We start from the raw sequence: 13,746 nt of genomic DNA on the forward strand, positions 1-13,746 counted from the left end.
CACATTAATACATTTTTTTCATCCACATGTGAGAGAGTGTAGCGCTATATTTTATATTTATGAAGTAGATACATGAAGTATATAGTTTTGCTCGAGCGATACATTTCCAGCTCACTGCACTTTTGCCTCAGTGTCTACCTCCTGTAGTGACTTTTATTTCTGCCTCTTGAGTCTTTTCATTGACATTGCATGGAACAGAACCATCTCTGCAGTGTACTTTGCAGCGAGGAGAAGATGAAAATCATTTCCACAACATGTTTAACCAGTGTAGTCCAAAGAGTGGAAGCAGGGGAAAGGAAAACATTTGAGCTACTGCAAAGATTTGTTTACATTTTCTATCTTCAGTAACATCTGTGTAGTAAGGGGACAGCATTTTAGGAACTGCTACTTACTGCAAAAAAACTTTTTTCCTTTTAAGTGAAACTTGTACCCAAGATATTTCATAGCAGAGAACAGACAAGAGAATAAATTACTGTCAGTTCTATCCTTAGCTCTATCAATTTGACAAGCTAACTGACAGATAAATGTCATATTTGTGCATTAGTCTCTTGACAGATTGCCTGATGAGCTGACTGATCACCATACGGGATTTGTTTCTTTGATTTATTGATGTGGCCCACATACTCTATGAACTGTTTAGAATATCATTTTATTGCAATTTTCTGTTCCTACCAAATAAATTCAGTCATTCCTGCTGTCATGTTCTTCAAAATGTCAGGTTGCTATATTACTACATCCAAAATACTTGATTCTTTGTCATCTCACTATATATGTGCAAACTGGTGAGGTTTTTACTTCAGTACTTATAATTAACTGTTTTCTCTGACAGCTTTTCATATTTTGTCTGAAACCTTTCATCAGACTTCCATATCTGTACCTTACTGTGCTCTGTAAAGATGTACAGCCTAACTGTTTATATGTATGCAGGGAAACAAGAAAAGGAAAGCTACAGTGATAGGGGGTGGGAATCCATTATCATGTGAAGCATTAATCCTCATTTCAGGTTATTTGCATTTTTGAACTCGGGAGTGACATCACTCTTGAGTTGGCGCGTTCAAGGAAAAACAGGATTTGTTGTGGTTCTTAGTAAGGTAGAGCCATTAAGATATCACTAGCAATACAACATATTACTTATTTTTTTATGCCGAACAAACACATTCATTCATAGAGCCTAATCAGTGGCTTAGTGAGTCAAAAATACACAACAGTGGCAGTACAGATTAAACTTTCCCAGTTTTACTACTGCTTATGTTCAGTGCTGCCATTATGGATTTTGGGGTATGTTGATTCACTCCAACTTTCCAAGTGGAAAATCTGAGTTCAGGAGATGTTCCAGAAAAAAAAATTCAACTGTGAAGTCAGAATTGCTGATTTTTTCACGAGCGGACAATAACTCTGTTAGCTACAGGATTACCAAACAGTCAACACAACTCTCTATATCCAAAACGCTTATTATTGTACCAAACAACTCCATCAAACTGGACTCATGGAGATGAAACCATATCCTGAAATTACCATGGGTGATACATAGCTATATAAAAAAGACCTGCTGAGTAGCAATGTTGTTCATATTCTCTGTTATGAAGAGTAATAAACTAAAACTTCCAGCACCTAAAAACTGTAACGAGCAATATAGAAACAACTATTTTAGGACAACACTCACCCCACCAAGTCCACGGACTGTATTAGAAAAATATTCTGACTGTCTTGGGCTGTGAGGTGTGTAAAAGCCTCAAATACAAAGAAAACTCACAAAAACAGATCAATATTTGCCTTTCCATTGTCCCCATCAGCTGTAACACAAGCCAGGGGTTGCAGAAACCCCACATGGTTGAACTCACATTGTACCTGTACAACACAAAGGAGAAGAAGAAGGGTAACATCAAAAACATCAGAGAAGCAACTAAAATACGTGTTGCTAGCAAAACTGCGCCTTGGTCAAATCGAAAAATCAATCACGTTTAAAAAATATGGGAAAAACAAAGCACAATGAATCACTGTGCACAGTTCTCACCCGACTGGAGAAAAACCAACTCCTTTGATGAGGAGTCTGAGCAGACAACACCACAGTTTCATATGATCATCATAACATTGGTCAATGTTAAAACTGCCAGAAGAACCTAGGATGTGTGCTGTCACATACCAGGTTTATGTAGAAGGTCTCACATATCCATTAGTGATGGGATTTCCGGCTCTTTTTAGAGACCCGGCTCTTTCGGTTCGGCTCACTAAAAAGAGCCGGCTCTTTCGGCTCCGAACCGGCTCTTCAGGTTGTTTTGTTGCTTTAATTAATTTATTATTAACAATAATATAAAATTATGCACAAAAGGAATTACTAATGTAAAAAAAAGTGGTTTTATTTATATATGTTTATATATAAATATATGCGGTGGCCCCTAGAGACAAAACACGTACAAACTCCAAAACACATTTCTAGCATGAACTGAACTTCCAAAGCCGAGCTACTAGATCACTTAAATTACACAATTGAAAGCATGTGTGTATTGTTTGTGTATTTATACACAGGCACTCATATATATTCAAATAATTTAAAAAAAAGTTCATTTACCTATTACTACCACACACCAAATCCGGTCGTTGGTACTTGCTGGCTTGTGTAGCCACAAGATAACAAAAGCTCAACACTGCGCCCAGCATCCTGGAGCACTTCTGTTGTTCTTTTGTACGTGTTTTGAGTTTTTATGTGCTTCGGAGTTTGTACGTGTTTTGGAGTTTGTACGTGTTTTGGAGTTTGTACGTGTTTTGGAGTTTGTACATGCTTCAGAGTTCGTACGTGATTTGAAGTTTGTATGTGCTTTGTCTCTAGGGGCCACCGTAAATATACTTTTATTTATTCACTCCACATAAAATGTAATAAATAAATCATATAATACATAAAATAAACTATTTACATTTCAACTTTTAACTATTTAAATTTTCAGCTTTTTCCTTTTACAAATTTAAAGTGAAAACAACACTGCAAACCACAACACAATTAAATATAAATTATAATATTAAAACAAAAAGAACATGCATATTCTCTGTCATATGGGCCTGCATGAATAAACTTTCTGAATCCTTTATCATCTGCAACGTAAAATAGTTGTGGATGATTACTATACCTTTCTAATGTGACGTTGTTCTCCCTGGCTCTCTTTCTCTCCCTCTGGCTCTGTTCCTGTGCTACTGAGTGTAACTACCGCCCCTCCCCCCTCTGCCCAGCGTAAAGCACAAGGCTCGCGTGCAGAGTGAAGCGAAAAAAAGTGCGAGAGAGAGAGAGGGTGAGAGAAAGAAAAAAAAAAACAAACACGTGACGGCTCGCGATAAGGAGCCGGCTCGCGTCGTTCACGTCAAAGAACCGGCTCTAAGAGCCATTTCGTTCGCGAACGACCCATCACTAATATCCATTATCACAACTCATGACTACACAGAAATTGTGATCTTCTCCAAGATCTAACAAAAGTAGTTTTTGATGCTTAAATGTATCCAGTGAGTAAAAAAGATGATTCCCCACTTCAGTGCACGCCAGTGTAAAACCTTTTGAGATGAAAAAATGTAAAATGTAAAATGTAAAAAAACAAACAAAAAGAGGAAACCCTCACTTCTCTGGAAATCCCTTAAAGAACTCTCTAAAAGGGGGTATTAAAATATATTTGTATGTGCAGTTTAAACACAATAAACATAGTAACTAGGTCACGTAAAACTGTAACAACATTTTAATTAGGTTCACTTAGACAACTTAACAAATAACTTGGGTTCCCTGTACCTGCCTTTAGCATTTATTTGGACAGATACCACTGAGTTTAATTGGAAAATAATGAGCGCTTTACCTTAGCTTGGGGCCAGCTGCTTCTCTGCGATAGCGTGGCTACGCTTGCCAGATACATATCAAAATTAATTTTGTTAGAGAGAAGTTCTTATCATTTAAATTACCGTGCCTGTCGGCAAAGTGATTTGTCACATCAAAAGAGGTTCTGAGAAGAAGAAATTCTGCACCATCCAGTGAAACTCTAAATGACTTGTTGGCATCTCTTTGATGGGAAGTGACCAGTCGAAGAGATAAAAAGGAATAAGTAGCTGTGATTGTGATTAATGATGTGCCCGAATAGTGTCAAAATGCAGCATACATGGGAAAATCTTTGATAATAAAACATTAATAACACCTGAATCATATCATTGTTTTATAATATTATTATGAATAATATTGTGATTTTATGTATCTCTAACTGACAGAAAAGAATTGCTTGGTAGAACAATGGTAAATGGTTTTTGTTGGAGACTTTTCACATTTGACTTTTCAAATAAATTCAGAGAAAATAGTGAGATATTTTTAAAGGTCATGTCTCACCAAAATAACGTCTGTGGACGTCTTGTGTTTAGACAGTTAGACAGCTGAATTGAGGAACGCAATGCCATTTACTGTTAGAGCAAGATTGATTCTATCTCAGTACTGGGGGCATATTAATATTTATTCAAGTTCCATTCATGTTTTATACAATACCAACAGGAAAGGCATATCTGCAAGTTGTAATATAAATAATTTGTGGCAAAACTGTTGGTAAAGTAATGGTCACCACGAGGTTAATCATATCAACCTCTGGCTCTTGGCTTAATTTAAACTCTTAATTTCAAAGGCTTTTTCAGATTTATAGACCGACCATTATGATGTTAGGTTTGTTGACCTTTAGAGAAGGCAAGATGCCAAATGTGTCCAAAGAATTTGTGTCCATTGGTTTCTTTAAACAGAATAATGCATATTTAAGTCTGGATTGTTTTCAGATATAATCCCATGAGGTAAATGTGTCCCTGCTTAAATGCTGTCAAACAGAAGATAAATGGGAAGTCTTTCTTGGACAAATAAAGACCAAGTCTGATATCAATTTGAATTGCAGTATTTTGGTAAACCAATATTATCTCTAACCTTCGTCAAATAGATTATTCCAAAAAGTGCCACAGAGTTGACAAGCTGCCCCTTTCAACCTTGGAGCGCATTTGTTCCTTTGAGCGCACACAATATTGTTCCCAAATTCACCCTCCTCTGAGTGACAATATGTTGGCTACATTCCAGTAGGAGTGATTTTCACAATATGTCCAGACCCTCCTGGGAAATTTTGCTTTCAGCACCCACCAATTCCCTACACTCCCCGAATAAAATGGGTTTCCGGCTATTGCAAGAGAGAAAATTGCCTGCTCTGTGCAGAAAGACATTTGCTGTAAACGCAGTTATCGACTTGATAGCCCCCCTGTGATTATTGTGAAGTGGAATTACCCTGTTTTATCACAGAATGCACCTTCTGCCATTAGGTCTGACAACGCCTCCCATTAGGTTTTGATGCTGTGATTGGTGACAAATGGTCAGGCTCCATTTTCACCACCTGTGAAACAGAACACCCACACAAATATCAAATTAATTTGTAATTCTCCCATCACACTGATTCTGAATACATTTACATGCATCTTGAGTGCTCTCAGGAAGTGGATATGCACAAGTCAGGGTTACTTTTGATCCTCTCCACAGGCCCTAATGGTGCTTGGGAAATGATCAAATAAAAACTCTTTCTTAAGTGAGAGCTCATTCATTTTAAGTGACGCAAATTACTCCTAATTTGATTTGGGGATTATGCATCTGACACTTCACTGTATTTACTCGTAATCACTGAAGTGCCAGGCTGGATATTTTGTCTTAAAATATACACCATATTTAACATTAGGGGTGTGTATTGGCAAGAATCTGGCGATACAATATGTATCATAATACAGGGTAGACGATACGATATATTGCAATACTAAAAGCCAGACGATATTTGTGTTTAGTAGGACTAAATTTAATTAGGAAAACTCAAGTAAACAGTCCAAACTGTTTAATGCTTGACATGAAACATCTGAAACAAAAACACTCTAAGTTCAAAATGAATGGAGAAATTAACATCTGCCTTATTAGAAGTCATGTCAAATAAACAAACAAAAACTACTTTACTGAAATATCAAGTATTTTTTAACATGAAAAAAGTAAACATGTAACACTGAAGTCTTTCTAAGTACTATGATTGTAAAATACTTATCCAAAAACTGCTCTATGGAGCATCAAAACAAAGCACTTTTTATGTGACCTTAACATAAACAAATATATAGAATATCAACAAATTAAATCCATAGTAAAAAAGAAATTTAAACCGGGTCAAGTTGAACTACAAACACCACCAAGTGTGGTTCAATTTCTTACTCTTAAACCCCCCAAATTACTATCCAAAATATACAGAATGCTTTCTAAAACAGATGAATCAATATCACTTCCTATTGCAAAATGGGAAGCGGATTTATCAGTTAACTTAGACCTAAACTTCTGGTCTCAGATTTGCTTAAAAACCTTTCATCTAATTAGAAATCCCAGTCTTCAATTAATTCAATACAAAATATTACATAGAGTGCACTATACAGGTCATCGGATGTTCAAGATGGGCTTTTCGTCTACCAACAACTGCTCACACTGCCAAACCAATTCACCGGACAATTATATCCACGCTCTTTGGTTCTGTCCACCAGTTCAGAAGTTTTGGCGCGAGATATGTGAAGACTTATCAAAGTGTCTGAAATGTAACATTCCAACTTCCCCCTTAGTGTGTTTGTTGGGCAGCTTAGATAATGTCACTTCAGAAAAGAATATCGCCCATATGGTTTTCACTGCCCTATGCATAGCCAAGAAAACAGTCCTCATGAACTGGAAAAATAAAAATAATCTTAATTCTAACCAATATAGAAATTATCTATTAGATTACATTAGTCTTGATACAGCCTCTGCCACCACATCAGATCAATTGCTCTGGGCTCCTTTGATCAGCTCCATCACCTAGTGGGGGTGGGGGGTCATAGTTTGGTCCCGCCTTCACTGTTGTGATTGGTGTGGGGGTAGGGACAGGCTTAGGGCGTCGGGGGGTTCCCCGGAGGCATCTTCCTTGGGGGGCTCAACCCGGGGTAGCGGTCATGTCCGGTTAGGGGCTCTGTTGGCTCTCAGGTGACTGTTTCCTCGCGGCTGCGTGCAGCGGGGCTAGGGGAGGGTCTGTGCTGACGGACGTGGGTTACTGACCTGGTAGCCTGGCTGCCCCTGGGTGGGTCCGGGATGGGCGTGAGGTTCTGGGGGCGCTCCGTCTCTGGGCTGGGACCCGGACCGGGCCTCGGGGGCTTGGGTCCTGGTTGGTGTGTTGCCGGGGTTGTGGGCGGGTGGGTGCATGGGGGCCCAGCCCTGGAGCAGGGTGCCGCCGGTGCGTCGAGCCACCTGGGGGGCTCTTCAACTGGTGGGGGAGATTGTCACATCTTGCAGGAGCTTTCCTCTCCTCAGGAGCTCCCTCTGCAGGAGGGGGAGATACAGAAGAGGTGGAGGAAGATCTCAGCCTGGGTGTTTATTGTCTTATGTAGTCTGGAAGATGAGTGGATGGTGGGGTGGGTGCAGTTTTCTCTGTGGTGGGGTTGGGTGGACTGTCCCGGGCTCTGTGGGGCCGGGCGGCGCTGCTGCACTGGGCCCGGTCTGGATGGGCCTGGGCCCCCTTTCCCTGGCGGGTCGCGGAGTATGGGGGTGCCTACTGGGGTCAGCGGGGGAGCTGGCCCCAGGGAGGGGTCACTTGCCCCTCCCTTCCTTCCCTCCCCATCTCCAGCTGCCTCCCTCTTCCCGCTCCACCACAACCACCCACACATGCAGGGCCTTGGAGTAGGGGTATGTCACCAGGGTGCAGAGGAGGCTACCCCCCCCCCCCCCCCGTCCCCTTCTGGCTGCCTCTGCCTCAATTTTATCCCACAACTTAGACATTCACATTACTCACACTCTCATTACACATACATATAGGATCTTGGGGGTGGGCACGATACACGGAGTCCAAAGTACCATCAGGGTGTACACCCCACCCCTGGCATCGTTGCCCACCTCTCAATTTTAAATACACGTAGACATTGAGGGCTAGCAGGAGGGACCATGCGCTTACCTGCTGCTCTCTGGCAGGTAGCTCCAAGCCCTCCTGGGTTTTAAATGCACCTTAGAACACACATGCATCAACATTACAATGAGCGGGTGGAGGGAGGTTTGGAGTCTTCTCTCACCCCCATTCTCTGCGACCTGCTGGAGCAGGGGGGCTAGGACTAGGAGGAGGAGTTGGCCGTCCGACTGCGGTCTGGAGTGTGGAGCCTTCCTGCTGCTGCGGAGTCGGGGCGGTCTGCCTCCCCCCACCGCAGGGAAAAGGGAAACACCACCTGGGTCTGGGTGCAGTTCCCCCCTCCAGGGGCGGGGGCACCTAGACCCGGTTTGTAGAGTACGCTTGGGGAGTGTGATCGTGTGTACAACGTCTCTTTATGTCTGTCTCCACGTTGGTTGAGTGTGGAGTAAGTGCATATGAGAGCATGAGGGTGGGAATGGATGTTTGTATCTGTGTGTGCCTGTATGTCTGTGTCTATATGTCAGGTTGGGTGTCAGGCGCCACCTCTCTGGGGACATCTCAGGCCCTCCAAGGTTTGGAGGCCTATCTCCCCCTACCACCACTTCCCCTGCCAGTGGCGGACCCCCTCAGACATCGGTGCGTTGGTGGTTCTTTGTGTCCGGGGATGGGCGTCCAGGTACACACCGGCTCACTCCTTGGCGGCCGCTTATTGGGGCCTGGAGCCTGGGGCTCGCTCGGGCCACTTCGGAGGTGGGGTGCCCCCGGCCTCTCGGCCTGGGGCTCGGTCACTCAGGCGCAGCTGGCTGCCGGCGGAGCTCACGGGCGCGTCACTACAACTCCCCCTGGCTTCTGCTCCGCGGCTGCTGAGTGAGCCCTCATCTGGGACTCTCCTCAGCTCTTTCCGGGACAGTGGCGCAGCTGCCCCTCTGTTGGTCTTCCTTGGTCTCTTGTGTTCTGGGGGCTTCTGGATGTCTGGAGTTTTGATCTCCTCCACACCTGCTTCACGCCCTGGAGGACGGGGCTGTGGCCCCCCCACACCCTCTAGCAGATTATTACATGAAGGAACCTTTTAAAAAACAAAAAACAAGCGCGTCCATGCTCACAGGTGTACACACGGGTGATCACACCCACAAACTACACCCTTTTTGGCTCCTACCTCAAAGCACACTGTGTTCTGTTGATCTTATGTGCTGCACAATAATGTTTAACATTTAGTATTTACTGTCATATTCCCATATATCATTGTGATGTTGTTTATTCTATTACTCTTGTTCTCTTCTGCTTGCTTTCTTTTTTCTTTCTCAGCAGGTGATCCAGGTGATTGATATATGCATTTTTTTTTCTCTGCCCGTTCTGTTGGTTTTTGTCTTTTGCCCTTCTCCCCCGTCCCTCTTCTCAGCTGTTTCTCTTTCCCTCTTTCTTTCTCCCCTTCTTTCCCCCAGTCAAGTCTGTCCTGTATTCAGTAAGTGAAAATAAAATAAACAATAAAAGGTGAATCAAATGGACCATTACGGCAAGGCTGGGATGGTCAGTTTGGTAAAGTAAATCCGTTGGGCATCTTTCTTTGCCTTTAGACAACAATTCTGATGGCAAAAGAGCCAAACGGGACAGGCCAAAAAAAACCAAAAAAAAACAAAAAAACATAAACAAATATAAATCAAAAATGAAATTGCTTGAAGAATCCATCCAAGTAAACATTAACAAAAAATGTAAAGTGCTATTACAATTAAGTGTTAATAAAATAAAGTACAGCTCTGCAGTGTCCATCAATGGAACACTTTTAGTACAACCTGAAAAAAGGAATTTACTCATCTAAATAAGTGCTTATGAGACTCAACCAAAATGTCAAACATTCTCATATCAGAGATTTTACATGTGTAGTGTTTTCTCAGTGTTTATTTTTCAATTTCCAGATTTTTGTGCAGGAATACAAGCTGATCGACATGGTCAGCTCTCAGGACACTTCTCTGTGCATTTACTATGTCTCCTGCAGAGGAGAAAACTCTCTCTGCAGAGACACTTGTTCCAGGAATGCATAGGAAACTCCTTGCTTTGGATAGCTGAGGGTATTCCTGTTCATGGTCCTTCCACCAACTGAGAGGATTTCCTGTGAGAGGCAAAGGGGTCTCATCTCTATACCTCTTGATCTCAGCTGCAGCAACATCATGTTCTGATTTTGGTGCAGTATTGTCACTAGTAGAGGCAAACGTAGCTCCGAGCAAGTCCACCAATGCACATGAGGTCCTCTGTCTTTTTAGGGGTGGCCGAGGGATGGAGTCAAAGTTGTCTTTGATATGTGGGTGATGAGCCTCCTCTGTGGCATTCTCTTCCTCCACCTGTTTGTCAGTCTCCTCATTCTTTTGCTGCTGAAAAACATTAAATTCAAATAGTATTAATGTCAGAAAGTCAAAATTCAAATCCAAGATTCACCCTGTTTTTCACTAATATTTGATGACAAATGTCATCAATATGCTTTTTTTTTTTTTTTTTTTTTTGCTTTTTACTTTATTCACTTGCTTATAACTTCAGTTGAATTTTTCCAAATAAACTAATTTATGTACTTACATTTTCTTCCTTCTTTATCACAGTCACCACAGTGTCCAACAGTCTGGAATAGGTCTCACTGGTCTCTGCTTCAGACAGGAAGGGCAGGTCCTTAAACCGAGGATCAACAGTTGATGCCATCCATAGTGTCTCCCTCTCATTTACATATCTCTTTCCCAGATCTTCTGCTATGGCAGTCTTAATGTCCCTTACTGTCGGTGTATCATCAACACTTTCTTGTGCACCCATCACAAGCTTGGCATGAAGAGGAGCAATGATGGACAGGGTTGGCATACTCTCCTCTGACATCACCAGGGTGGCGTCCTTCATAGGCTTGAGTGCCCTGACAACTTCTTCTGCACATGTGATGTCAGACTCACTTAATGTGAAAATTTCTTTTTCACTCTTCCTAACTTCTGCAGAAAGCAGAGCTGCACAGATGGCTGGTTGCTGTTCTAAAAATTGTTCTATCATATCATAGGAGCTGTTCCATCTTGTAATTATGTCCGTGATCAATCTGTGAGCTGGTAGCTGAAGGAGGCACTGTTTCTGCTTCAACTGGTTGCTGGCTGTGGTGCTGCGCCTGAAAAAGGCTGTTACACGTCGGATCCTCCCGAGAAGTCGCACCACGGATTGTATTTTCAGTGCTTTCTGTGAGGCGAGATTCAGACTGTGTGCAAAACATTGTATGTGCGTCATGCCTGCAAGTCTAGCCGCGAGAACCATGTTTGGTGCATTATCGGTAACAACAACAAGGTCCTTTGCGTTCAATCCCCATTCAGCCACAGCGTCAGTTAGTAACGCTGCAATGTGCTCACCTGTGTGACTGTCATGCATGGCTCGGGTTTGTAGTACATGAGACTGAAGGTTCCACTGGTCTGTTATGTGATGTGCTGTAACAGTTACGTACGATTCAGTGGCTCTCGAAGTCCAAGCGTCGCATGTCAGAGCAACTGTCTCAGCCGAGTTGAGAGAGTCCAGCACTGTCGCTTTGACTTCTTGGTACAACTTTGGCAGAGCGATGTCCGTGATGTGTTGTCGAGAAGGAATGGTGTAACGGGGCTCCAGCGTTTTAATCATATTACGAAATCCTTTATTCTCCACAACACTCAGGGGGCGCATGTCTTTGCAAATAAAAACAAGTACTGACTGCGTTATTTTTGTTGCACGAGTTGAAGTTGCTGGTAGTTTCGAAAAGTTAACTTCTTCAATTGTCCGTTGAGAGGAATCACCTCGTTTTGTTTTAAAATTAGCATTTGACGCTACGTCGCTATGGTGTCTAGACACGTGTGTTCGTAGATTTGTTGTGTTACCGGAATATTTGACTCTGGCGGTGCAGATTTTACAGACTGCATAGCTCTTGTCATAGTCTTTACTGCCTTCTTTTGTCCTAAATCCAAAATAAGTCCACACATCAGCTTTGAAAGCTGCGGGGGCCGGCTGTATCCTCTCTTCTTCAGTCATCAGTTAGCTAGCATCACACACGTCCACTGACTGTTCTACTTCGTTCTTTTGGCAAACTAGACGCTTCTACAGTTATCGCGAGACCTCGTTTTTACGTCATAGTAAAGGCGGTGAAAACTGCAAACCAGTGGCCGGAGTTTGAATTCCAACATACAAAAGAAATAAACAGTAAATGCATGTCATTTTTCAATTAAAAAAATCGATAACAGTGATTTTAAATATTGATTCAGTATCATTGCGCGAAATATCGCGATATTTCGTTGTATCGATATTTTCTTACATCCCTATTTAACATGTTTTCTTATTGTCTGTCACTGTCCTATTTGCAGATTTTACCAATTAAGAATCCTTCCTTTGGTAATAGAGCACTAAAAGGCCCCTGTCGTTTTTCCCAACAACAGATTTGCTGCACTGAGCTCGAGCAATGTACACAGAGCCATCATGAAGGAGATATCCAGACTGCGTCACAGATATTGTTCTCATCCATTCAGCTGTATTGTGAAGCTGAGCACTGAGTGTTTTGTGAGCCCTTAATACGTTTTGTTTGTGCTAAACAAACAGAGCAACTCTGCCATTCCTTAAAGCCTGGCCATTGAGGATTTTATCTCTGCTAATGCTAGAAATAATTAAATCAATAATCCGCCGTCTGTGATCTCGATATGCTCTTGTACATAGTTTATAGAGAGGATCAACACTGGATATGTTCTGATGTGCTGTCGTTTCCTATTGTTCTGACAAATAATTTGCAAACAGCAAACAGACTGAAACTTGCATAGTAAGGCTGAGTACAAACCCCCAATGCATTAAAATGATCTGAGGAGCTGAACAAAAAAAAAAAAAAGAGAGAGAGAGCATTTGTGTAGCTCTGTCGTGAATCATTATTTGTTAATATAGATTCCTTCTTGGGTCAAATACATATTCCATCAGGATGCTGAGGTGCAAGTAATTATTATTTTTTTGACTGTAACATTTGTTGTTGATTTGTTGTTCTGGGGTGCAAATAGATTTCCAGAGGTTCACCTGATATTACAAATTTTGGTCACAAGGTGGCAGCATGCTGAAAGATGGCAGTTTAAGTTTGTTTTGTGTTGGGTTTCGATTGACTTTGGACCAGGCTGGACATTCATGGCAGACAGTGACGCGAAACTACTGTGTGAAGTAGTTTAGAAATATGCAGAGAATATTTTTTTTCCAAAATGTTCAGTTTAACTCAGCTTTATTTATATAGCACCGAATTACGACAACAGCCACTTCAAGGCTCTTTATTTTGTAGGGTAAAGACAGAAATACAGTAATAGAAAGAAAACCCAAAAAACAAAACGAGCCCTTGTGCTAATATATGTGGACATATGGTTGTGGGGTGCAATTAATTTCAAGATGTTACCAGGACATATTTTATCAACAATTTGGCCTTTATTGAAGCTATATTTGCCAAATGAACTAGAGACCACCGGAAACAAATGGCAAAACAGGAATTGAGAGCTTCCTTAACTCAAGTGACTATTTCAAGGCTGCCACTGTGTTAATTTTGCTGGTTTCAGAGAGGAATAAAGAGGCCATCTATGTCCACTATGAATGACCATCTTTAAATGCAAGATGTTCTCTTTGCTGGCCTCTAGATTTCTTCTCTTTGCAGATGATGTGGTTTTGTTGGCTCTGGAAATTGGCTTTCTCTGAATGGCTCGGCCTTAGAAATAAGAAACTTAGTTATTCTGGAGAAGCACAGAGTAGAGCGACTGGAACTACTAGTTTGTATTACACAAAAAGGGTCAGTTGAGGTGGTTCAGCACCTGACCAGAATGTTTCCTAGAAACCT

The 13,746-nt window shown here is 41.9% G+C and overlaps 1 protein-coding gene across 1 annotated transcript; it reads right to left on the reverse strand.

Moving 5' to 3' along the window:
- Positions 1 to 9,817: 9,817 nt before the first annotated feature.
- Positions 9,818 to 11,546, reverse strand: LOC146700800 (E3 SUMO-protein ligase ZBED1-like). Its single transcript, XM_085471316.1, has 2 exons — positions 10,488 to 11,546; positions 9,818 to 10,288 (listed from the first exon to the last, which is right to left on the reverse strand). Exons 1-2 carry the CDS (start codon positions 11,544 to 11,546, stop codon positions 9,818 to 9,820), a joined length of 1,530 nt encoding a protein of 509 aa, XP_085327442.1.
- Between the last annotated feature and the right edge of the window lie 2,200 nt (positions 11,547 to 13,746).

Source organism: Copadichromis virginalis, linkage group LG10, assembly GCF_057382275.1.
Source record: "Copadichromis virginalis isolate Kocher_CV1m ecotype Utaka linkage group LG10, C_Virginalis_male_GT1.1, whole genome shotgun sequence".
NCBI lineage: Eukaryota > Metazoa > Chordata > Actinopteri > Cichliformes > Cichlidae > Copadichromis > Copadichromis virginalis.